General features: G+C 41.8%; 1 protein-coding gene across 1 annotated transcript; it reads left to right on the plus strand.

Moving 5' to 3' along the window:
- Positions 1 to 453: 453 nt before the first annotated feature.
- LOC148342002 (uncharacterized) lies at positions 454 to 25,177 on the plus strand. Its single transcript, XM_088288020.1, has 4 exons — positions 454 to 868; positions 948 to 2,506; positions 22,678 to 22,746; positions 25,094 to 25,177. Exons 1-4 carry the CDS (start codon positions 745 to 747, stop codon positions 25,175 to 25,177), a joined length of 1,836 nt encoding a protein of 611 aa, XP_088144146.1. The 5' UTR covers positions 454 to 744.
- Positions 25,178 to 26,826: the final 1,649 nt, after the last annotated feature.

Consider the following 26,826-nt stretch of genomic DNA (forward strand, 5'->3'; position numbering starts at 1 on the left):
AACCAGACTAGCAGGTTGGCTACAACCCGTGCTAACAGTCGTGTCCGCCACGTTTACGCTTACCACATTACTCTGCTCTAGCTGGCGGACACGTCCCTCTAGCAGGGAGAGTCTTTCCATGAGAATGGTGCAAGTGTTGCATGTGGTGGTGCACGAAACCATAGTTGCGTTTACTCGCCCGGTGGATAAAAGCGGAGGAAAAGATGTCGCGCCGAAAGTGACGTCCTGAAAGTGGCGGTCAAGCAATTATTTTGTTTTATTTTTTTATCAACCAAATAAAAATATGATAGAATATATATTAAAATAGAACAGCCAGAGGTAAAAACAAACACAGAGGCAAAGAAATATATTGGGAAAAAATACTTTAAAAGCATGACGTCATAAGCAAGCGCTGCCTCCGAAGGACCTCGACCACATCGGAAAAAAAAAAAAAAAAAAAAAAAAAAAGACCTCGACCACATCGAGCAACTAGTCCACACCGGAACAAAAACACACTCCGCTAAATTCTTCTGATTTAGCGTGGAACTGACTGTAATTTTCACACAGGATGTCCAGTGCTATTCTAAAGGACTACGACATGATTCATTATGTCTTTGTGTCCCCATAACCTCATCTCGTCACGCGTTGATGCTTTTTGGCGTAGTTAGCTTAGCTTGCGAGCTAGCTAGCCGCTAACGAAAAGAGGCACATGACTCATCGCCGAGCAGAGATCAAGTGCGGATTTTTTGGGATTGTCATTTGAAAATGTGTGAAAGAACGACACCCAAGTACAAAGAGGAAGTTTGTGGAATAAAAGAAGAGAGCGAGCAACATCTTCAACTGCTGGACGAAGTTTGCAACCAGCCTCGTGCTGTGCCACTCAAAGCAGGTTTGTACACGAGTGGGTTGATCAGAATCAGAATGACTCGACCAAACCAAATGTGTGTTCGTCTTTTTGTGTCCTGCAGACGTCAGTGAAAAATATTTCTGTTCTGTGAAAGAGGAGCCAGACTTGACTCACATCAAAAAGGGGGAAGAGGAGGAGATCAACAAGTCACCACTGAACTTAGTCCCTATAAAGACTGAAGATGAAAACAAGGGTGAGCGTGAGGACAACAGAGGGGCGGAGCCTCCAAGCAACAGCTCAAGTCATCACGTGACAACAGAAGGTGATGAAGACCACTGGGGGCCATCACCAGCACATAGTGAGGACACATTATCAGACGATGATGATGATGATGATGGGCAAGCCAAAACTGAAAGGGCATGTCACACTGACTCATTAACCTCAAAGTTGTCTTTAAAACGACACACAAGAAACCACGGTCAAGAAAAACCTCTTTTTTGCTCAATTTGTGGCAAAATTTTCTCTCGAAAGTTTCATTTGACAATTCACACAAGAACACACCGTGGAGAAACATCTTTTTGTTGCTCAGTTTGTGGCAAAAGCTTTTCTTTAAAGTCAAATTTAAAAACACATACACGATTACACACTGGTGAAAAACCTTTTTCATGCTCAGTTTGTGGAAAATGCTTCTCTCAAAAGGCAAGTTTAACAGAACACACAAGAACACACAGTGGCGAAAAACCTTTCTCCTGCTCAGTTTGTGGCAAAAGCTTTTCTGGAAAGTCAAATGTAACAAGTCACATAAAAACACACAGTGGAGAAAAAAACTTTTCCTGCTCAGTTTGTGGCAAAAGCTTTTCTTTAAAGTCAAATTTGACAAGTCACATAAAAACACACACTGGAGAAAAAAACGTTTCCTGCTCAGTTTGTGGCAAAAGCTTTTCTTTAAAGTCAAATTTAACAAGTCACATAAAAACACACACTGGAGAAAAACCTTTTTCATGCTCAGTTTGTGGCAAGAGTTTCTCTCAAAAGTCAAGTTTAACAGAACATATAAGAACGTACTGTAGAGAAAAAACCTTTGCCTGCTCAGTTTGTGGCAAAGGATTCTCTCTAAAATCAACTTTAACAAAACATAGAAGAATACACAGTGGAGAAAAACCTTTTTCCTGCTCAGTTTGTGGAAAATGCTTCTCTGTAAAGTCAACGTTAACAAGCCACACAAGAACTCACAGTGTAGAAAAACCTTTTTCCTGCTCAGTTTGTGGTAAAAGCTTCTCTCAAAACTCAACGTTAACAAGCCACACAAGAACACACAGTGGAGAAAAACCTTTTTCCTGCTCAGTTTGTGGAAAATGCTTCTCTGTCAAGTCAACGTTAACAAGCCACACAAAAACACACAGTGGAGAAAAACCCTTTTCGTGCTCAGTTTGTGGCAAAAGTTTCTCTGATAAGTCAAGTTTAACAAAACACACAACAACACATACTGGAGAAAAACCCTTTTCCTGCTTGGTTTGTGGTGAACGCTTTTCTATAAAGGCAAGTTTAATAAGCCACACAAGAAAGCACACTGGAGAAAAACCTTTTTCCTGCTCAGTTTGTGGTAGACGCTTCTCTGTAAAGTCACATTTACAAATGCACACAAGAACACACAGTGGAGAAAAACCTTTTTCATGCTCAGTTTGTGGCAAGAGTTTCTCTCAAAAGTCGAATTTAACAAGCCATACAAGAACACACAGTCGAGACAAGATATTCAGTTGCAGCGTTTGTGCTAAAACATTCTCCACTAAACATAGTGCTGAGAGACACAATTGTGTTGGTGACAAAAGCAGCGATGCTTGAAGCTTAAAAAATGACAAAAAAAACTGAAGGAACCGACTCTTTGTGGTAAGATGTGAATGTGATTTTCAATAAAATATGATGAAATTGAATTTTGCAAAGATCTTTTATTGACACAAAGCCAATGTGATCAGTGCCAGAAGAACCATTGTGTCTGAGTGATGGGTTTTTTTGTGTGTTAACATCAAACATTATAAATGAAATTAATTGCCTTTGCCTAGAACAACATTTGTTAACGTTATGCTTTTCAGTTGTCTTTTTAATCGTACTTAATGGAAAAGGTGTGAGAAGAAACGGTGCTTATGAAATCGGTGCCTTCCACAATCATCAATAAAATCACTTGTTCCACTTGCTCAACTGGCCTTCATTACGCTGTGAAAAGGTGAAAAACAGAACTCGAAAAAGAACAAGAAAGAGAAACGCAAATAGTCTCAGTTTCTCTCAAAGGTTTTGGTATGTAAGGAGTTGGCAACTTGATGGCGACTGGAGTCAGCGCTGGTTTTTCTCGCTGTGTTTGGCTGGCTCGTATATGTATGGTCCATTGAACAAAACTCAAACTCTTCAAATATCCCCTCACATACATTTAATATTTCACTTTCTGAATAAATTTCTGACTTGCTAAAAACACTTTCTAGGTTGAGCTCTATCAAGTGTTTGGGGTTTGTTGCTAAGCAGAATCTCACTTTGGAAAAACTATCATTTTGTCAAACATACCAAATATTTTTTTTCATGCTATATTATATTTTTTATACATTGGATTATTTATATAATGAAATTGGAAACCACATACAGACTTAATTCAATTAAGAAATATAGAAACATTTTATAAATATTGAACTAATTGAGAAGAGTCCTAATCTTGAAATAAATATTGAATTATAAAAAATATTTATATATTAAATAAATTCAATTACCCGACCCCGGATGAGCGGCAGAAAATGGCTGGATGGATGGAATAATTTAAATTGCATACATATTCAAATGAACAAATTTGTTCAGAAATATTCAAGAGTGAAATAAAAAGGTTTCCATTAATATTGATATAATTTAACATTAAAATACTTGAATAAATATTGTATTATTACATAAATAAGCTTAAATATAAATTGTAATAAATAAAAAAAAAGTTGTGTATTTTTAAATGGCCTAATATAGATATGGGAAGTAATTCTCTTTATGTAACTATGAAGGGACTGGAGCTCACAGAAGTGACCAGTCTTGGTTCTGAAGTTCCGATGTAACCAGATACTGCCCTAAGAGAAAATAGGCCTGAGCATTGTTTATGGTGGGGGCAATTCTCTCGCCAGGTCGGTGACCTTCCAGGGTATGAGAGTAATTTAAGGTGGTCACGAGTAGACTGGTCGTATCAACGGGGAGACGCATCTGCTCTCCCTCTGGGGGACTTTTGGAGGGAAATCCCGAAGACTAGCGGGATGGGAATGCATATGCAACAAGGGAAAATTAGATATTCATGTCCTATTTGGGCATTCCCTATAAGAAAGAAATGTCTGAGAGGGGGCTCGCACGTTTTTGGGGAGACTTCTTTTGACATCAGCATGTGACGAGAATAAAATCTTTTTCGAACCAGTTCTTTTCCATCACCAATCCAGCCTTGCTCGGCTGCCTCTCCGGAAGGCAGCAAGGACCCACACTTCAAAGACAAAATATACGACATATTGAAAGAAAAATAATACTCAAATATTGAAATAAGTATAGTATTGAATGAATAAACAACAAAGAAATAAATACCTCCTGGAAAATATCATTATTTGCAACATTTGTCAACATTTTTCTTTCTTGCACATTATTAAACAGTCGTAATTTTTTTTTTTTTTTACTTTTACTTTTTAAGTTACTTCAGTGCATTTCACACCTGTGCTTTCAGGGAATTCCTACTTTGTTCTACTAGAATAAATCCCCATCAAAATACCATCATTTATGACACCACGGCTGGACAAATAATATACAGAAACACACTTACCGCACCACTAGGTGAGTGTTGGACGATATAGCTTCTCTTGAAAGGTCCGACTTGAAAATGTCCTTGCAAGTGTATCTACAATTAAATCCACACTTTTCCCTCCTTTGGCCATTGTGGTTAAAAAAAAGCAAGAATATATTTTAGATTTTCGAACGGCCGCCAATTACGACTTTCGAGTGTGTTGATTCGGCATAGCGCTGCCCCCTCACGAGTGAGTATCCAATCACAAAACGCGTTCATCACCCTCAGCATAAGGCCAGCGAGAAGGCTCACTGTAACCAACTCGTGATCTGATTGGCTGTCGCAACCGTCTAACAAGGCCGTGAAATTGAAAACCGACAACAATCAGCCAATAAAAACAAAGGGATGTTGTAGGCTAAAAGTGACAGCAAAGAGAAGACAACACAAATTAACGTTCAAAATTGTGCCAAGTGGACTGGAGTCAATCCTGAGAGACAAGGCGTCTGAAGAGCTTGGATTGATAAAAAGAATTTACTAAATCAACAGCAAGGATGTCAATAAGAACAACAAAGTGTTGCAGAGTGAAGGTAATAAGAGTATAGTGAACAAATACTTTTCTGTCTTCAAAGGAGAAGGTACGCGACCTTACACTTATAAAATACAGCTCAAGGAAGATGCTAAACCTGTAGTACATGCCCCGAGAAGAGTTCCAGCCCCTCTCAAAGAGAGATTAAAAAAGGAACTGAGCAGAATGACACCGATCAGAGTCAGAGAGAAAATGTAATAACCCACCGACTGGGTAAATTCCATCACGTGTGTTAAAAAGGGGAACTCCCCAGAGTTACGTGTTTGCCTCGACCCCAAAGATCTGAATGAGAACATTAAAAACGAACATTATCGGATTCCCAAGCGTGAAGAAATCCTGAGTGACATGGCAGGTGCGAAGTACTTTAGCAAATGAGATGCATCGCATGGATTTTGGCAGCTGAAGCTGGACACCGAAAGCAGCAGGTACACCACCTTCAACACACCATTTGGGCTTTTCTGTTTTCTGAGACTGCCATTTGGCATAAAGTCTGCGCCTGAGATCTTTCACAGAGCTATGGAGTCAATCATAGAAGGTCTGGAAGGAACCCGTGTGTACATTGATGATTTGGTTGTTTGGGGAAACACGGAACAAGAAGACAATGAGAGACTTGAGAAACTGCTACAAAGAGTTAAAATGAATGGACTTAAACTAAAACGAGAGAAATCTCTAATCTCGTTGCACACTTGAGTACAATGTCAATAAAGGGATTTCTGTTTTCTGAAATGTCTGTTTGGAGTTACAGAATTGACACAGCAGATGGAGTAGTGCCAGACAGAACCAAAGTGCAAGCAATACTGGACATGCCAGTTCCAACTGAGAAAAAAGGACTTCTGCGAGCAAATGGGATGATAAACTTCCGGGGCAAGTTCATTCCAAACCTCTCTTCAAGAACAAAGTCCCTAAGTTTGCTGCTGCATCACAACGTAGTCTTTGAGTGGACAACAAAACATGACGAAGAATGGCAAGATCTAAAGAGAACTGTGACAGCTGAGCCAGTCCTTGCCTACTTTGATCCATCAAAACCAACCAAAATTTCCACGGATGCGTCGAAAGATGGGCTAGGTGCCGTACGGCTGCAAAAGGCGAGAGACACATGGCAACCTGTAGCCGATGCATCCAGGTCAATGTCAGAGACTGAAAAACGCTATGCTCAGATCGAAAAGGAGTCACTGGGTTTAGTGTTTGGATGTGGCAAATTGCACACGTATGTTTATGGACTGCCCACATTCATAGCAGAGACTGATCATAAGCCACTGATTTCAATTAGGAAGAAAAATCTCAATGACATGACGCCCAGAATTCAACGCATGATGATGACATTGCAGCGCTATGATTTTGAGCTAATATACACGCCTGAAAAATACATAGTGCTTGCTGATGCGTTATCCCGAGCGCCGCACCCTAACAGTGACATCAAGGACTGTGTTATGGCGGAGGAGGCTGAGGCTCACATCAACATGGTCACAGCCGCGCTTCCTGCTACTGACGTTATGCTGCCAGTCTTGAACAAAGTGTCACCATGTATGAACAATGGATGGTCAAAAGGAAACTGCCCTCAGTTTTACCCGATGAGAGCGGAGTTGTGCATGGCGGACGGCCTCCTGCTGAGGACGGACAGGATTGTAGTTCCACAATCTATGCCCAAGGACATGCTTCAGCGTCTTCACAAAGGACACCTGGGAGTGGAGAAATGTAAGAGAAGAGCACGAGAAGCCATCTACTGGCCGGGCATTAACAAAGACATAGAAGAAATGATTCAAAAATGCCAAGTTTGCCAAAAACATCAACACAAACAAGTCAAAGAGCCAATATTGGTAGCTGACCTTCCCACAACTCCCTGGCAGAAGGTAGGCACTGATTTGTTTCATATAAGAGAACATTATCAGATTCCCAAGCGTGAAAAAATCCTGAGTGACATGGCAGGTGCTAAGTACTTCAAATTAGATACATCGCATGGATTTCGGTATTCATAAATGTGTTTGGTTTGCTTCTGTGAATAAAGATAAAAAAAAAAACATATTAGTAAATATTTATCATCTCATCAATATTTGCACAACAGAGTACTGAGTTTCGAGATCCTCACAATAATAATTCTCAAAATTATATTTCTTATCAATTTAGCTTAGTTAAGGGATATTTTATTGACAATCTAACATCACGATACAAAGACAGAAAAAAAATTGGTGGTGGGGGGAGGCGCATCTTTTTCTTCTTGGTAGAGGCCGGCGTGAAATAATTGAGAAGCACTGCTAGTATATGCAGACATTATATTCATACAATCTTGCAGCCCGAGTGAACCGCAGAATCGGTCAGAGAATCGTAAACGTCCCACTGCTGGAGCAGCAGAGGCTTCTCGGGGCATAGGCGGAAGTGACGCGAGAGATGACTCACCAATGTGGCGTGAATTTAGTTATTTTGTTACATTTTTTTTCAACCGAATGAAAATATTACATAGAATATATATTAAAAGAGAACAGCCAGGTGTAAAAACAAACACAGAGGCAAAGAAATATATTTGAAAAATACGTGCTTTAAAGCATGACGTCATTAGCAAGCGCGCAGCTTCCGAAGGACCTCGATCACATACACCGACCCGTCCACACCGGAACAAAAGCAGTCCACCGCTAAATTCTTCTGATTTAGTGTGGAACTGACTGTAATTTTCTCATCGGATGTCCAGTGCTACTCTAAAGGACTACGACATAATACATTAAGTCTTTGTGTCCCGATAACCTCATCTTCGCGCGTTGATGCTTTTCGGCGTAGTTAGCTTAGCTTGTTAGCTAGCTAGCCGCTAACGAAAAGAGGCACATGACTCATCGCCAAGCAGAGATCAAGTGTGGATTTTTTGGAATTATCATTTGAAAATGTGTGAAAGAACGACACCCAAGTACAAAGAGGAACTTTGTGGAATAAAAGAAGAGAACGAGCAACATCTTCAACTGCTGGACGAAGGTTACAAGCAGCCTCGTGTTGTGCCACTCAAAGCAGGTTTGTACACGTTTTACTCTCATTTGCTTTGTAAAGAACGACTTTCTATCGTTAAAAATATGAATAACAACGTTAAGTTTTTTGGGGGAAATCGTCCAAGGTTATTGCCGGTTTTTTTTAAATATTGCCTTTTACTTGTCGGTTTGCTGAACATTTGTTTATGCCAAATGAAATCAGTGCAGAAAATAAATGCCAAAGAATAACCAATAGTGGGGGGTGAACTCCATGTTTTTCCCAGTATAAAATTTGAACTCGTTTAACATTTTACATTTTCTGGTTTTTATATCTTGTTCAAGCAATTCCTTACGGATGGAATTCTGTCCGACTCTAAAAAATGTGCACTCTGTGGCGAAAACATCAATGGCAGTTGATCAATTTTAGTGGATAAAACACAAAATATTAAGTTTTTTTTTTTTTTAATCAAGTACGTATTGGTTTTATTTATTTATTAACTTTGTACTGGCTTCGTCGGGTGAGAGTCAATGAACCTCGGGTGGCCCTGCACTGTTTTGTGCACGTGTGCATAGTTTCACCTCATCCAAACATTTAAAATACACTGAATGCATCCATCCAGGGTTGCACGGATCTCATCAGTTAACAAGTGCATGCTGCAAGGAATGCATCTGCATCTTTGGCTTACAATGGGCTTAAAAAGGGAGAACGTCACAACCCCCTTTTCTACCTACAAGTACAGGAATATTTAGTTCCTGGTAATAAAGTTCCTGTGGCTCAGGTGGTTTGCATCTCCCCCGCAACTCGTAGTTCCTGGTAATTTATCCAAATGACATTGATGATGTATCAGTGGGATGTCTTGTGTTACTTTGTTTCTCATTACTGACACCCTATAGCTGTTAACCATCATTGCAGTTACAAAATAATTCAGGGAACTCTTCAAATATTATGGTGTATCTTAGTCTAATTTGAATATGTATTGGATAACTTTCATATAAACAGTCATTATTCAAATATGTCAACATGAAAGTCAGTGTGAAAGTGTTGTTGCTTAATGCTTATGTGTAGGGATTTTGTCTCTTCAAACAGAATTTTGTTTTAAATTTTATTTAGAAACAGAAATTATTTTTTTTTAAAAAGTAAAAAGGGGAATGTTGGAACGTACTAGCAGGCTAAAAGTCATTTTGGAGAGAAAAAAAACAAAAACGAACGTAAATCATGCAATAAATAGCGACTATGATGCCTTTAATTCTTTTTGGTATCCAGATTATAATGGAAGCAAAAAGTACCCACGATGAAACTATCTCTAAATGCAAAATGAAATAATTGTAAACATATTTCCAACTTTGGCTTACTATGGGCTTAAAAAGGGAGAACGTCACAACCCCCTTTTCCACCAACAAGCCCAGGAGCATTTAGTTCTTTCTCTAAATGCAAAAAGAAATACTTGTAAACATATTTCACTTGAAGGATTCCTATTTTATCAATGTCATTTTGTTGCGATGGCCCCCAGTGGTCTGCATCAATATGTTGGGGTCCCACAACAGGTCTTCCATCAGACGCACACAATAGCCTGTGTGTGCTAACTTCAGCTCGCTTCCAGAAACGTCTGTGACTATGTCAGGAATGAAATCGGGCATCAGCCGCAACATGCTTCCTTTTTAAATGCTCGTTTATCACTGTTGTGCGGTTAACGGGAGGCTTACATCGTAGGACGTAATTTTGTGAAATGCCCCCATGGTCCGGTCCAAATCGGGGTCGCACACATTGCTCTGTATGCGGCAGGCACAAGTCAAGGTAGCACGGTAAAAACAATATAAGTCAAAGTCGCCGCCTGAGCTTTGACTTTATCAACCCAAATTTGTCTTTCTGTGTCCTACAGATGTCAGTGAAAACTATCTCCGTTTTGTGAAAGAGGAGCCAGACTTGACTCACATCAAAAAGGAGGAGGAGGAGGAGATCAACAAGTCACCATTGAACGTTGTCCCTATAAAGACTGAAGATGAAAACAAGGATGAGAGTGAGGACAACAGAGGGGCGGAGCCTCCAAGCAGCAGCTCAAGTCATCACGTGATAACAGAAGGTGATGAAGACCACTGGGGGCCATCACAAGCACAAAATGAGGACACATTATCAGACGCTCATGTCGATGATGATACTAATGATGATGATGATGATGATGATGATGGGCAAGCCAAAGGTGAAAGGGCATGTCACACTGACTCATTCACTTCAAAACTGTCTTTAAAAGGGCACAGAAAAACACACAGTGGTGAAAAAACTTTTTCTTGTTCAGTTTGTGGGAAATGCTTCTCTCGAAAGTTTGATTTAACAATCCACACAAGAATGCACAGTGGAGAAAAACCTTTTTCCTGCTCGGTTTGTGGCAAGAGTTTCTCTCAAAAGCCGCATTTAACAACCCACACAAGAACACACACTGGAGAAAAACCCTTTTCCTGCTCAGTTTGTGGAAAATGCTTCTCTCAAAAGGGAAATTTAACAGAACACACAAGAACACACAGTGGTGAAAAACCTTTTTCCTGCTCAGTTTGTGGCAAAAGCTTTTCTCTAAAGTTCCGATTAACAGAGCATGCAAGAACACACACTGAAGAACTTCTTTCTTGCTCATTTTGTGGTAAAATCTTCTCCCATAAGTCACATTTAACAGAACACACAAGAACACACAGTGGTGAAAATCCTTTTTCCTGCTCAGTTTGCGGAAAAAGTTTCTCTCAAAAGGCAAGTTTAACAAGACACACAAGAACTCACAGTGGAGAAAAACCTTTTGCCTGCTCAGTTTGTGGTAAACGCTTCTCTCGAAAGTCTGATTTAAAAATACACACAAGAACACACACTGGAGAAAAACCTTTTTCCTGCTCAGTTTGTGGAAAATGCTTCTCTGAAAAGTCACATTTAATAAAACACACAAGAACACACAGTGGAGATAAGCCATTCAGTTGCAGCGTTTGTGCTAAAAAATTTGCCACTAAATGGCAGGCTGAGAGACACAATTGTGATGGAGAGAATATCGGGCTGGGCAATATGACCTAAAATAAAATGAGCAATTTTACCTCGATAACGATGAATCACGATAAATTTCCGCCCGTGGACCAAAATCAAAATAAATGCAGGAAATACATAATACCTGTTTTCTTTATTGACCAAGTGGTACACATTACTTTCAATGGAAAATAAAAGTACAAAAATCATGTGTAGAAGCCTTCCAAATATCTTACTTTGCATGACTTGAACAATGTCACAAAGAACAGGAGAAAAAGGGTACTTCTCGCAAAATTTTCTCTGCAAATAGATTGTGCCAAGATGCTGTTGTCACGATCCGCCATCCGGCGAAGAAGAGGAGGTGATGCAATCGCCGCACGGCGAGAAGGAGGTGGACCCAAAATGCGAGGAGGCAGGGATAAGGGTAACTTAAATGAATTTTAATTGGCGACAACCGAAGGGCAAACCAGGGTACAAAGCGGGGTAACACGGAACAATGACCCGACACTGGCCGTGTCCAAATTAACAGGCTGCGACCTCGGAAGGCTGCTTTTTCGGCCGCATGACGTCACTTTCGGCGCGACACGGCCGCGTGTGGTGTCCAAATTCACGGCTGTCACGTGCGACCTTCGAATCCAGCCTTAGAATTGGTCTTCGTTTCCATGGAGCCAAGGCCGCTTGACGCAACATTTACGTTACGCCCCCATGTACTTTGCTCCTCTGTTCGACGCAGGTGATAAGTATTTGCGGTGGATTTATAAACGGCTTGGATAATCAATGGATAATCAGCGACGAGCGCCAGACCGAAGGCATCGGCTGCGCAAAACATTTGTATTATTTAATTTTAAACGATGGAACCCGAACTTTTCTTCATTTTATTTCACTTTTTGGTTTATTTCCATTTTGTTCTTGAGGAGAGGAGGATCACGCTTTCCCATCGCAGAGTTGTCCTTTATCAAAGGAATGAAGTAAATTCCAAATACGTCTATCAGCATTTTCACACTATTACCAACATTGACAGGTCAATAGGGTTATAACGTGATTGTTACAGATGAGCTAAAAACATCAGTAGTACATGTGTTAGCTTCATAATGGAACGAATATTGAATGGAAATGATATAATTATATACATTCTGAAACAGTTTTTATGAATTTAGATACTTGTGACGGCTTTATTGTCCCCGTGATTAGTTTTTACATATGGCAAAACACCAGAATACCACTAGAGAGTTTAGCGCCAGAGTTATTAAAATTATGTTGGTGATACTGTAGGAATGATGCAAGCAAACAAAACAAGTACAATAATTAATGCGTTCATGTTTTTTTTTTTTATTCAAAACATTAACAGCCAAGAAGTCCATACTGCAGGATAAACCTGGATGTCCCAGTGTTGGATCGTTTTTTCAATGGAGAGGATCTCCAAACAGACTTTCGCCTGAGCAGGGACTCATTCAGAGTGTTGCTGAACCTCCTGGACCAAGACCCACGACATGGATGGGGTGTTGAGATAGAGGTCCTTGTCTTTCTCTTCTGGCTGGCAAGTGGGGCATCATATCGGGTGGTGGCACGAGCATTTGGGATGCCGCGGTCCACTGTCCACTACATCATCCACTGGGTCACTGGGGAAGTGGTGGCTCTTTGCCACAGAGTCATCCACTTCCCCAACACTGCAGGAGACCTTCAGGCAGTGACCCAGGCATTTGCAGGGCTGGCGAGACACCATGCATTTGCAAGAGCTGCTGGAGCAATAGATGGTTGTCATGTCCGAATCAAGCCTCCAAGTGACCTTGATGGTCATGACTACAAGAACCGCAAGCTTTTCAGCAGCATAATCATGCAAGCTGTGTGTGACCATCAGGGTCGCTTTCTGGACATATACGTGGGTTGGCCTGGATCAGTCCACGACTCCAGGGTCCTCCGCCACAGCCCCCTTTACCAAAGAGGGCTGTATCCTCCTCCAGGGCACTTCATCTTGGCAGATGGAGGGTATCCGTGCCTCCAGCGACCACTCCCCCTCATCACTCCTTACAAGCGGCCGGTGCAGGGCGTGGGGGCCCGGGGCTTCAACATTCATCATTCCAAGGCACGCTCTATTATTGAGCGTGCCTTTGGAATGATGAAGGTGAGATTCCGGGCCATCTTTTTCCACACCCTGGAGGTGCACCACACCTTTGGCACAAAATAATCTTTAACTGAATCATCAAAGAGCACAGACACACAAACATGGCAAAATATGAGAAGATGGAAAAATAGATTCATATACAATGTAATGAATGGTTAATAAATCTATCCCATTTTTTGTCGTGACATGGCAGCCATCTATTGCCCCAACCATCCCTGCAAACCCCCACGTAATGGATGATGTAGTGGACACTGCAACCGATATGATGCCCCACTTCAAGTCACGAGAGGAAGATCAGGACTCTTGCTCGTACCCCATCCATGTCATGGGTCCTGGAAGAAAGGTTCCATCCATGCTCCAAATGAGTCCCTGCTCAGGCGAAAATTGGCAAAACAGCACTGACACACTCAGGTTTATCCTGCAACAGTTATGAACTGGGAAATGCTTTTTATTTACTGTGAATAGTTACTGTGAGTTATGATGTACTTAATTTATGCCTTGTTTTTCCACCAGTTTTTCAATGAATTAATAGTTTGTAAGCAAAACAGACATGGTGGATCTTCATATTATTGTAAAAGTTTTGGTCTTTCACAAACCTGGGCTTTTTCACTTTTGTCTGAAGAAGCTGATCTCAAGATGTGACTGGGATACGAACTAGTTCATCTGTTTTAAAAGTACCCCGGTTTTTGTTTACTCTTAAATGAATGTTATCTATATTCAGTCTTGAACACCAAGCATATTTCACTCATTTTTTATTTTGATCTATCAACTTTTCCATCAAACTGAAAAACCTTTCAAATGTCTCCCTCCTCTCAGTTGCCCTTCCCTCCTCTGCCAACCTCTGTCTCTCCAATTCCTGTCTCCGCATTGCCAAGTCGAGTCTGGATAGTTTGATCATTTCATCCTCTCTCCTTCGCTTTCTCCCTCTCGGTCGTTGCTCCGGCTGTTGGCCTCGCTCTTCTTCTTCTTCTTCTACGACTTCTTCTTCTTCCTCCTCCTCCTCCTCCTCCTCCTCTTGCGTCGCCCTAGCCCGACTTGGCCCTGGGAGTTCTTCAGGGATGGCCTGACTTGGCCCTGGTCTTTCCTCAGGGATGGAGGCAATTAGGACAGGGGGGGGTGATGGACGGTCTCTGTCCGAGCACTCCATCCATAAGGTCGAACCAGGGCCAAGTATCGGCAGTAGCTCTCCCTGCCACCCCTTCGCCAGTCCCTGGGTTTTTGCAATCCTTCATCTGAAAAGAAGCAAAAAGATAAAACAATTATATCTTCATTTTCACACACAAGAAAAAGAAATGTGGACTTCCATACTTTATACTTCATTTTTAAATTATCCCATTTTTTTTTTGCCTGCAGGGGCGTCACTTTGCCCTGCAGCTCAAGCTTTTCAACGATGATCCTGTATTAAATAAATAAAAATGCATGCAAAAATAAAGGATGAAAAAATGGGTAAAAAAGATGCAAACATTAGTCAGAAATCCTGGTGTTATGGGTAACATGCAGATTTATGCCCTTCAGTACATTAGTTCTTGACCTTTTCAGTGCGTTTTATCATGTTACTGTGGAGGGTGATTCATATATTATTCATTAATATCAGTAATTGGGGAGCACATTGCAGGAGGTACATGGAATTTATACAGGGCACATTCTGTGCTAGGATAAACAGTTAGCGCAAATCTAATTCAAACACAAATGGCTGATGAATGGAAACTAAAATTGCTATAGTGGGTCTCGCCATTCTTATGCGTTTTCCTTTTGATATTTTGAGTTTAAATGGATGGAAATAAGACAATAACCCGTCAAATATTTTTCCCGATAGTAATTGTATTTTTACCTCCATGCTGTGGCTGCGGAGAACTTGGCCCCTGTAAAGAGGCTGTCGTACTCCCCGCACAGCTTGATCAGCGCGGTCATCTCCTTGCTCCCTAAAACATAAGGAAAAGATTAAATAAAATAATGCTAACATGCAGAAATAAGGCAATTCAAATGTTTCAGCCGTACCTCCTATGCAATAGTTCTTAGAGCTACATTAGTTATATTTGGCCGATATCGCAACTAATAAAATTATCTTAATCTGGAGCTAATTATCCAAACACTGCTGCCCAATATTTCTCATGAGTGCTGTCTTAATATTACATATAAATAACTTGTACTTACATCTGAAAGTGCACTCGGATGAGGCGGAACACGTGGCTTTGTTTGTTTGCATCTTGCGAGTGTAGAACGGCGTAGAGGAAGAGCGAGGATTTTAAGGCTGCGAAGGTTGCATTCTCGTAGGCCTTCACTCAGGGCCCGTCTCCATGGAAACTCCATGGAAACGAGGACCGATTATAAGGCTAGTTCTCGGAGGCCACGTGAATTTGGACACTTGCGTAAAGTGTATATATGCAGGGTTCGCGGTTAACTTTAAAAACTGCTTGCCCATAGGGCAAGTGCCACTAAAATTTGACTTGCCCGAGTGGCCAAATTACGTGCCCGACTTGGGCAAGTGACAATTTTTTTTCTCTAAGAATAAAATGTTTATGGTTGTAAAATGTGCGCCACAAATGTAAATAAACATATAATCTGATAAACATAAATTAATCTTGTTTTCATCATCAACCATGAAACCCTACTCACAACAGCATGTATCATCCTGTGCAGTTATTGAAAATGTTAATTGTAGTTCTAATAATTAAAATAAATTGGGAAAACGATATTACAGCAATCCAGATTATGAATTTTAAGTCCAGGAGAGCCTATTAATTGAGTAATCACATGAGTAAATTATGAGTGTGGGAAATTTGTGTATTCCTTTAGGACCAGTGCCTGTGGCGCTGCCTCCATAAGTTTCATAGCATAAACAGAACACAGTCACTGACACTATGTCAGGTCACATCATGGAGCTAATGAATTAACAGCCAATAATCAAATATTACTCCCTTCCTTACTCACAACTGAATTGTCTACTTAAAAATATTCGAGCTATTTTAGTCATGTCAGAGGAATCCGAAATGTTTGGATTTGAACGAACTCGTCGCTACTTGTAAACATGCGCAGAAGGTAAGAAAACTTCCGGATGTCAATTTTCGGCCGAAATATCGTCGTTTTTTGTTGTGTTTTTCAAACTTCAAATGAGGATGCGACTACAGCGAGTTCCAATACTGCGGGATTTATTGACGTCCACTTTAACTCGACATTCACTGAACTAACTGATCCCCGTAGCGCCCGCCCATTGCCCCCGATAAGGCCAATGGACCATACCACAATATAAGGGGGTGTCTGGGTTAAACCATCACCATACAGTGCACACAAACGGATCACACCGCAGTTTTCGTCGAAATTAAAGATATTTTGCTGCTTTAAAAAATGCTTGCCCGGTCGGGCAAGTTGCCCATAATTTTACCTTGCCTGTGGCCAAATTTCACTTGCCCCGGGCAATCGGGAAGCGGTTAACCGCGAACCCTGGTAACAGAAGTAGGGGTGGTTATAGACATGGGTTGTGAGTGGGACGTGCTCTTGCTGTGGGGTCACTGGGTGATGGGCGGTCCAAACCGAGCCACTTCCTGAAATGTGCCATCCTGTGGTCCAGCGCCACGCCAGTCACAAAGAGGTCCACTAGCACGGGGGCGCCATCGCTACCCCCTCCTCCGACAACGCTTCTGTGGCTTCCAAATGCACACTTGACGCCTCAACCCGATTGGGACCACATTCCACGATAGGGGTGCCCGCGGAGCCTCAGCATTCAACGACCGGCAGGTCTTGGCATTCCGGTGACGATTGATGGACAACAGTTTTTGATGGTGGAACAAGATATTCCACGCTTTGCAAGCTCCCTCTGCATATCCCAATGAGCAACAATACTGTCACGCTTGTGGGACTCTTGAGATTGGCCAAGTCACTGCCGTGGACTGAACCCGCACCTGTGAAACAAACACTGGAATTCGAGTGGGACTGAATTTCCAGAAGGGACTGAATTTGACTGTGCGCTTCCGCCGGGGGAAGCATATGTTGTCCTCCGTTCCAGTCGACTGGGCAGCTCTGAGACCAGGGTCTCCATCCTCCCGCGGGTGGTACGTCCTGTTCCTGCTCTGGTCTGCGTGGTGTAGCCGCCTCCACCCATTCAAACCACCAATTGGTCCTTTGCATTGAACACGGAGTTCTGATGATTTGGTTTGTCAGGATACATTCACCTAATTTCGAGGGTCAGAAGTGCATCTTGCATTAGGATTATATATTTGTGATGTCTACCGGTGCTGCCTCGCATGTGTGCCTTGCCCCAGAGCAGAGGAAACGCTATGAATTGTCTATGATCGCTGAGCCACAAATCACATTAACTATCGGTGCGCATCATCATACTAAAGATTTAGGCCCATTGGTGAAGACGGTTGGCAGAGTTAATTTCAGATGTAGAATACTCCATGTCACTAGCAGGGTGTGGTGTTTCAGCACCCATTACAAATTCTTCTCTTATGAATCATTTTCCGAATTTCTCGACACTATGGTAGACAGTGAATGGGTCACTCTGAAGCGAAAGCTCTGTTTGCGTCTCTGCCTGAGGGGTTGTGGACCTGACTGATGTTGTGCTCTGCTCCACAGCTTCTCCAATTTGTTTTTGCTATATCTGTGAAAGTTTTTATATTATCGTGAAAGAAATTAAGTTTGTCATGTCATCATGTTTCAAAACTATGCTTACGGGTTTATAGAAGGTCACAAAAACATGGACCTCTGAAACAGGAAAACGTTAGTTCAGTGGTAACAGAGTTGTGTCTATGCTGGCAGTTTAGCAGGAAGCCACAAAAACAGATGCACGTCTTGAACCGTGTTTGACAGGAAACCGTTCGCGTTTAACAGAAGTTTGACCCAAACATGTCTTGTAAGCTGAAACCGTTCGAACAACAGGAAGAGTGTGGACGGGTGTGATAAAGTCAAAGTGTTCATGTTTTTCCATTCTTTGAGTTTGCATATTCAAAATGCTTTGCTGTGCTTCAATAAAAGGCCGCACAGGAGCGGGAAAGCTTTTCTCTTTGGCGGACTGTTCCTCGCAAGTGACAAAGACAATCTTGGCTGGATGATTCATTTGTGCAGGCTTGTCTCGTTTTTGACAAAAACTCTGACATATCTTGTTCAAGCAATTCCTTATGGAATGATTCGACCTGACTCTCAAAACTGTGCACATTGCGGCAAAAAGATCAATGGCGGTTGATGAATTTTAGTGGATAAAGCACAAAGGATTCATTTTTCTTTTAAAAATCAAGTACGTATTGGTCTTATTTACGAAATTTTTACTGGCTCGGTCAATGAACCTCCGGTGGCCCTGCACTGTTTTGTGCACGTGTGCATAGTTTCACCCCATCCAATCATTTAAAATACATTTAATGCATCCATCCAGGGTTGCAAGGATCTCATCGGTGAAAAAGCGCATGCTGCAAGGAATACATCTGCATCTTTGGCTTACGATGGGCTTAAAAAGGGAGAACGTCACAATGCCCTTTTCCACCAACAAGCCCAGGAACATTTAGTTCTATCTCTAAATCAAAAAAAAAAATACTTGTAAACATATTTCACTTGAAGGATTTGTATTCTATCAATGACATTATGTTGCGATGGCCCCCAGTGGTCTGCATCAATAAGTTAGGGTCCCACAACAGGTGTTCCATCAGACGCACACAATAGCCTGTGTGTGCTAACTTCAGCTCGCTTCCAGAAACGTCTGTGACTATGTCAGGAATGAAATCGGGCATCAGCCGCAACGTGCTTTCTTTTTAAAATGCTCGTTTATCACTGTTGTGCTGCTAGGAAAGGGAGGTTTACATCGTATGACGTAATTTTGTGAAATGCCCCCATGGTCCGGTCCAAATCGGGGTCGCACGCATTGCTCCGTGTGCGGCAGGCACAAGTCAAGGTAGCACGGTAGAAACAATATCAGACAAAGTTGCAGCCTGATCTTTGACTTGACCAAACCAAATTTGTCTTTTTGTGTCCTGTAGACGTCAGACAAAATGATCTCCGTTCTGTGAAAGAGGAGCCAGACTTGACTCACATCAAAAAGGAGGAGGAGGAGGAGGAGATCAACAAGTCACCACTGAACGTTTTCCCTATAAAGAGTGAAGATGAAAACAAGGGTGAGCGTGAGGACAACAGAGGGGCGGAGCCTCCAAGCCACAGCTTTATTCATCACATGACAAGAGAAGGTGATGCAAACCACTGGGGGCCATCACAAGCACATAGTGAGGACACATCATCAGATGCTCATGACAATGATACTAATGATGATGATGATGATGATGATGGGCAAGCCAAAGGTGAAAGGGCATGTCACACTGACAGTTGGGTATGTTCTCAGTGTGGGAAATCATCAACTTCAAAGTTGTCTTTAAAATGGCACACAAGAACACACAGTGGAGAAAAACCTTTTTTATGCTCAGTTTGTGGAAAATGCTTATCTGAAAAGTCACATTTACAAATCCACACAAGAACACACAGTGGGGAAAAACCCTTTTCATGCTCAGTTTGTGGCAAATGCTTCTCTCGAAAGTCTAATTTAGTAAGGCACACAAGAACGCTCAGTGGAGAAAAACCGTTTTCTTGCTCAGTTTGTGGAAAATGCTTCTCTCAAAAGGCACATTTAACAGAACACGCAAGAACACATAGTGGAGAAAAACCTTTTTCCTGCTCAGTTTGTGGAAAATGCTTCTCTGAAAAGTCACATTTACAAATCCACACAAGAACACACAGTGGAAAAAAACCTTTTTCCTGCTCAGTTTGCGGTAAATGCTTCACTCAAAAGTCTCATTTTGTAATGCACACAAGAACACACAGTGTGGAAAAACCCTTTTCATGCTCCGTTTGTGGCAAATGCTTCTCTCGAAAGTCTCATTTAGTAAGGCACAAGAACGCACCGTGGAGAAAAACCGTTTTCTTGCTCAGTTTGTGGAAAATGCTTCTCTCAAAAGGCACATTTAACAGAACACGCAAGAACACATAGTGGAGAAAAACCTTTTTCCTGCTCAGTTTGTGGAAAATGCTTCTCTGAAAAGTCACATTTACAAATCCACACAAGAACACACAGTGGAAAAAAACCTTTTTCCTGCTCAGTTTGCGGTAAATGCTTCACTCAAAAGTCTCATTTTGTAATGCACACAGTGGGGAAAAAACCCTTTTCATGCTCAGTTTGTGGCAAATGCTTCTCTCGAAAGTCTAATTTAGTAAGACACACAAGAACGCACAGTGGAGAAAAACCGTTTTCTTGCTCAGTTTGTGGAAAATGCTTCTCTCAAAAGGCACATTTAACAGCGACGTAATTTTGTGAAACGCCCCCATGGTCCGGTCCAAGTTGGGGTCGCACGCTTTGCTCCGTATGCGGCAGGCACAAGTCAAGGTAGCATGGTAGAAACAATATAAGTCAAAGTCGCCGCATGAGGTTTGACTTGACCAAACCAAACGTGTGTTTGTCTTTTTGTGTCCTACAGACGTCAGACAAAACGATCTCCGTTCTGTGAAAGAGGAGCCAGACTTGACTCACATCAAAAAGGAGGAGGAGGAGGAGGAGATCAACAAGTCACCACTGAACGTTGTCCCTATAAAGACTGAAGTTGAAAACAAGGATGAGAGTGAGGACAACAGAGGGGCGGAGCCTACAAGCAGCAGCTCAAGTCATCACGTGACAACAGAAGGTGATGAAGACCCCTGGGGGCCAGCACATAATGAGGACACATTATCAGACGCTCATGACAATGATGATGATACTAATGATGATGATGATGATGGGCAAGCCAAAGGTGAAAGGGCATGTCACACTGACTCATTCACTTCAAAGCTGTCTTTAAAAGGGCACAGAAAAACACACAGTGGTGAAAACCCTTTTTCCTGCTCGGTTTGTGGCAAAAGCTTCTCTCGAAAGTCTTATTTAGTAAGGCACACAAGAACGCACAGTGGAGAAAAACCTTTTTCTTGCTCAGTTTGTAGCAAAAGCTTCTCTCGAAAGTCTCATTTAGTAAGGCACACAAGAACGCACAGTGGAGAAAAACATTTTTCCTGCTCAGTTTGTGGAAAATGCTTCTCTCATAAGGCAAATTTAACAAGCCACACAAGAACACACACTGGAGAAAAACCATTTTCCTGCTTGGTTTGTGGTAAAAGCTTTTCTCTAAAATCAAGTTTAAAATACCACACAAGAATACACAGTGGAGAAAACCCTTTTTCCTGCTCAGTTTGTGGCAAGAGTTGCTCTCAAAAGTCTCATTTAATAATTCACACAAGAACACACACGGGAGAAAAACCATTTTCCTGCTTGGTTTGTGGTAAAAGCTTCTCTCAAAAGTTTGATTTAACAATCCACACAAGAACACACAGTGGAGAAAACCCTTTTTCCTGCTCAGTTTGTGGCAAGAGTTGCTCTCGAAAGTCTCATTTAACAAGGCACACAAGAACACACACTGGAGAAAAACCATTTTCCTGCTTGGTTTGTGGTAAAAGCTTTTCTCGAAAATCAAATTTAACAAGTCACACAAGAAAGCACAGTGGTGAAAAACCTTTTTCCTGCTCAGTTTGTGCCAAGAGGTTCTCTCAAAAGTCGTATTTACGACGCCACACAAGAACACACAGTGGAGACAAGCCATTCAGTTGCAGCGTTTGTGCTAAAAAATTCTCCACTAAACAGCATGCTGAAAGACACAATTGTGCTGGTGAGAATCCTTGAAGATTAAAAAAAGAAAAAAAAATTAAAGAACCGACTCTTTGTGGTAAGATGTAAATTTTGATTTTGAATCAAATCTGATATATTGAATTTTGCAAAGCTTTTTTATTGATGTGCCAGAAGAAGCAATGTGTCTGAGTGATGATGATTTGTTTTGGTGTTTACATCAAACATGTAAATAAAATTAATTGCCTTTGCTTGGAATAACATTTGTTAACGTTATGCTTTTCAGTTGTCTTTTTAATCGTACCTAATGGAAAATGTGTGAGAAGAAACGGTGCTGATGATATCGTTGCCTTCCACAATCATCAATAAAATAACTTGTTCCACTTGCTCAACTGGCCTTCATTACACTGTGAAAAGGTGGAAAACTGAACTAGAAGTTGAACTATAAAAAGAATAAGAAAGAGAAGCGTGAATAGTCTCAGTTTCTCTCAAAAGTTTTGGTATGTCAGGAGTTGGCAACTTGATGGCGACTGGAGTCAGTTCAAAAATCCTCGGGATAAATTACATACCAGTATTTTGGCGAATCAGATTTTCCCTGCGAAGAAAAGATACTTTTTAGAAAGTTTTGAAGATGCTACCAAAGACGCTCATGGGTATTTATTGGTGGATTTAAATCCTTCATGTCCAGAACAATATCGTTTGAGGACGGGTGTACTTCCGGATCAGTGGCCTACCGTCTACATCCCCAAAGGCTAACATGTCTAAGCTTTTAAAAACAAACGCTCCGCTCCTCAAGACCCTGTTTAAAGCCTCGACCAAGAAGCGTAAAGACATACTGACCAAGGGTCCGGCCTCTTTGATCAAGGTATTGTGCGAAATTGCTTTCAATCTGTTGAAAGGTCATATACCCCTTTCACCTGCACAGTTTAAGAAATTAGAAAAACAAAAGAAAATTATTAGACTATTGGCCCATAAAAAAACGAGCCTGAAGAAAAAACGCGCCGCTTTGACTCAAAGGGGTGGATTTATTCTTCCTCTGCTGGAGACTGTTGTACCCCTCCTAGGTAATCTTTTAGAAGGATTAATCAACAAAAACTAACCATCATGAGTTTAAAGCAACCCAGAAGATGTTTCTTCTATCGCCTCAACAACTGGAACGACTGAAAAAACCCGAACCTACCATCAGACAAACGGCTGAACAGGCTTTGGATGTGAAGATGAAAGCCATTTTAGAAGATCGATCGTTAACCCAGCATGAAAAAATAACAAAGTATCAGTCTTAACTGCACCGTTATTTAACTCTTCTCAAACAAGGAGAAAAGGAAGAACGACCCGTGGCAATGACCCTACCGCTAACACCAGAAGTTTTTAACTCTTCAAAGAGCTCGGTTGTCGAAGTGCAAGACAAAAAGGTGGGGGATGAAACTGAGTCCTGGTTCGATATCCTGCAAAATGTCCCGACTCGTTATCGGAAAAACGCCAATTATGTTTTGAGAAAACTCCAGGACGCTCATAGAAGTTGGACCCCTCGTCACGAATTTATGTATCAAGATAAACCGATAAAAGGATCGCATATGACCGATTTACTCAGACAGATTACTGTGACGGGCAAAAACATCGCGACTCGAACACCCAGTGGCTGGAAGGAGTTTCTGCACACTCTATACAAACTCAATATTCCTGAAACAACCATCGTCAACCCCCACGCCCGCGATGAATTCAGAAGATTGAAACTCCGAGGGTCGTTAAGCTCTGATGATCGTGATATTGAGAGGAGGACATCCAGTAGGAAGAAGATGAGTAGAAAAAGAAGACATGCTTCTGTAGTGGTTGGGTTATTCCCCCTCATTGGTGTCAATGAAAAACCGAAAATGTTTGTATGTTTTTACATATGTTTTATTCAATAAAAACATTTTGAAATGATTCCAGACAATGACATGTTTTAAATTTGTGAAAAGAACACGCCGCCTGTCCGGTACATGGCTTTTCTACACACGTTTGATAATGTTTAACAAAAGTAGACACCATGGCGTTGTTCTGTAACACATCATCCTTGTAGCATGCTAGCACATCCTGATAACTCAACCCACAGCCTCTATGGGTTAAATAATAGACGCAATGCTGTCCGCAGGTGATTGACAGCTCGTGTTGCAGACGTCTGTTATGGTACAAAATACGGCGGGAATGTTTTTTCAAAAATGAGTTTATGGTTTGCGGATAATATTGAAATTCCGGGGGAATTCCAAAGGCATCAAAAAAAGTACTCGTTCCATCTTTTTCCAGCGTTAGAGCTAGCCAATGCTCTCCAGGTAGGTTGCGAGGATGTGTGTTGACGATGTAGAAGATTGGTGGGGTAGGTTGCAGCGAATTTATTTCATCCGAAGCGTAAACGCCTCCAAATAAACGCCCTTGTAGACGTTTCATGAGTTTCTCCAGCTCTCTCCCGTTCATCAGTAATAATCCACTAAGACTTGTCGTTTTGAATTAATTTCCAAGATGGAATCGTAGCAGGCGTACACAATAAGGGTGGTTGTGTGTGGGAGTGGGACTCTGAATCTCATCTCTAACCTCAAACTCCCGTTGAAGACGGGTGCGAGAGCTCCCGAATCATCGTTGGGGTTTAAGTTAAAAACATGGAGCGCGTATCCGCCTGAAAAGTCCTCGCGGTTCATACAAAGAGGTAAATCTTTCAAATGTCTTCCTGTCGCTGTAAACAAGTTATGAAGCTCTCGAACCGCATTTCCCGCATTAAATTGGGGTTGGAAGGCTTTGGCTGGAATCTGTCTCCCTTCCTGGCATAGCGCTAAATATTCCAAATGATGATGAGCAAAATTAAATGGATTCAAATCTTTTCTGCCCACAAAGGCGTTGTGGTTGACAAGCCCTAACACCACATAACGAGGTGTATGGCCGAGGAAAAGGTTATCTTGCTCACATGTTCTGGAATGTTGGGGGATAGAATAAGTTTTCACATTAATTCTTGATAACGGGTATAAAGCATTTTCTTTGTTGAGCGCCGCAGCATGACCGATAGAGATGGCCGGTGAGACGGCGACTCTTTTCACAAAGAGGGATGCGCCCATGATTTTCAGATGATAGTTCATATCGGGAGGACTCATAAAACAAAATTGGTCGTTGGCTTTGATGAGTTTCACTCGTAGATCCACGTTATTGAGAAGATGTCTCTCACAAAAGAATATGTCGGTGTGTAGAGCTCCTATCACGGTGAATGGTCGGGAACCCGTCACAAATTCAGATCGGCGTATCAAACCTTGGTTAACAGCATCCCCCATTAAGGCTGTTGAATCCATATGTCCTGGTGTATCTTTGTAAAACATAGCCGCTATACTAGCCAGTATACTAGTAGGCTAGTGAGGTATTGACTGTCTGTTTGCTTAGATTGGCTTGGCTTGACGCGCTGGCGGGTTTGCTACCTGTGATTGCTTTGCGATGTTATTCACCAAAGAGTCCATGAGTATCTTGTTAAAAGGTTAGGTTTATTTATCAATCGTCAATATTAAAATCAATCTAAAACACCATAAAGTTGCACACGCTCCGCCCAAGCGGTCAAAAACCTGTATGCCCTTCAAGTCCGTACCTGGGCATACCTTCTTGCTCTTCCCTTTTATATAATCAGTCAGAGCGCCACACAGTGCTCAACAAAAGTAATACACACACATTTGACCCCTATTTGGCGTCTACACACCGGCCCCTAATTGACATGGTTCACAAACATGGCAATTCCTAAAATATATTCCCCCCCGCCCGAACATTTTAAATAAATTAGGTCTCACAGACTAAGCATAATTTGGAAATTGGTCTTTCAACTATATTGGATTTTGTTCTCAATTTTACGGATCTCACTAACCCAAGTGCATCTGCATAAACTTCCAAGACTCTCCCTAGAAGCCAGGATCCCCGTGGAGCAGATGGATCCATAATGGTCACAATGTCTCCGACAGCCAGGTTCCTTTTCTTGTCATTCCATTTCTGTCTTTGTTGAAGCAATGGCAAGTACTCACGAACCCATCTCTTCCAAAATAAATCAGCAAGGAATTGGATTTGCTTCCACCTCCTTTTCCCATACTGGTCCTCAGCCGAAAAGACACCAGGCGGAATTGACGGCTTCCCTCGTAACAGGAGAATATGATTGGGCGTGAGTGGTTCCAAGTCATTGGGGTCATCTGACAGCTTGGTGATTGGTCTATCATTCAAGATAGCTTCTGCCTCACATAACACTGTTGCCAGTCCATCATCATCCAAGGTTTGTTGACGTAAAACAGAGTTTAGGACCCTTCTCACTGAACAAATCATCCTCTCTCAAACGCCGCCAAAGTGGGAGCACGGAGGTGGGTTAAAAGTCCAATTAACTCCAACTTGCGCAAGATGTCCTGTTATCGCTGCCTGATCCAAATTGGCTAGAAATATGCAGACCTTTACCAAGGATGACTGGATGCTTGGCCTCCTCTGGCATTGCACCTTTGCCTAGCCTACCTCCAACTCTTAGCAGCCCATCATCTAAGGTAGGGTCCAATTTACAGATAGGGCTATGGCGGCTCACACTCGAACCCTTTGCAAGAGCTTCTATTTCCAACTTAAACCTCTGATGCTGACAGTAACGGATGATGGAAATTTCAGTATCTTGTAACTCTTTTAATGCTAAAATGTGTCTTTGTGTCTTTCTGATGGGCTTATCACATAACACGGTGACATTTCTTGAGGGAAGCACCTGCTTGTTCCCCTTGCACTTTTCCTTCAACCATGATTTCAACTTTGAATACCCAGACGCTGCTCTTTTTAGCCTTCTCCAATCTGAGAAGAATAGGATCAGCTGATCTGTTGGTACAGGAGTGCACACACTGACAGCATGAGCTGCTGCCTCCTTCCTGACTTCTTTATCTTCCACGTCCAAAGAGACATCCAGCAGTGTCTGTGGCCACTGATC

Source organism: Idiotropiscis lumnitzeri, chromosome 2 (assembly GCF_059441095.1).
Source record: "Idiotropiscis lumnitzeri isolate Australia: NSW breed Sydney's pygmy pipehorse chromosome 2, RoL_Ilum_1.0, whole genome shotgun sequence".
Classification (NCBI taxonomy): Eukaryota; Metazoa; Chordata; class Actinopteri; order Syngnathiformes; family Syngnathidae; genus Idiotropiscis; species Idiotropiscis lumnitzeri.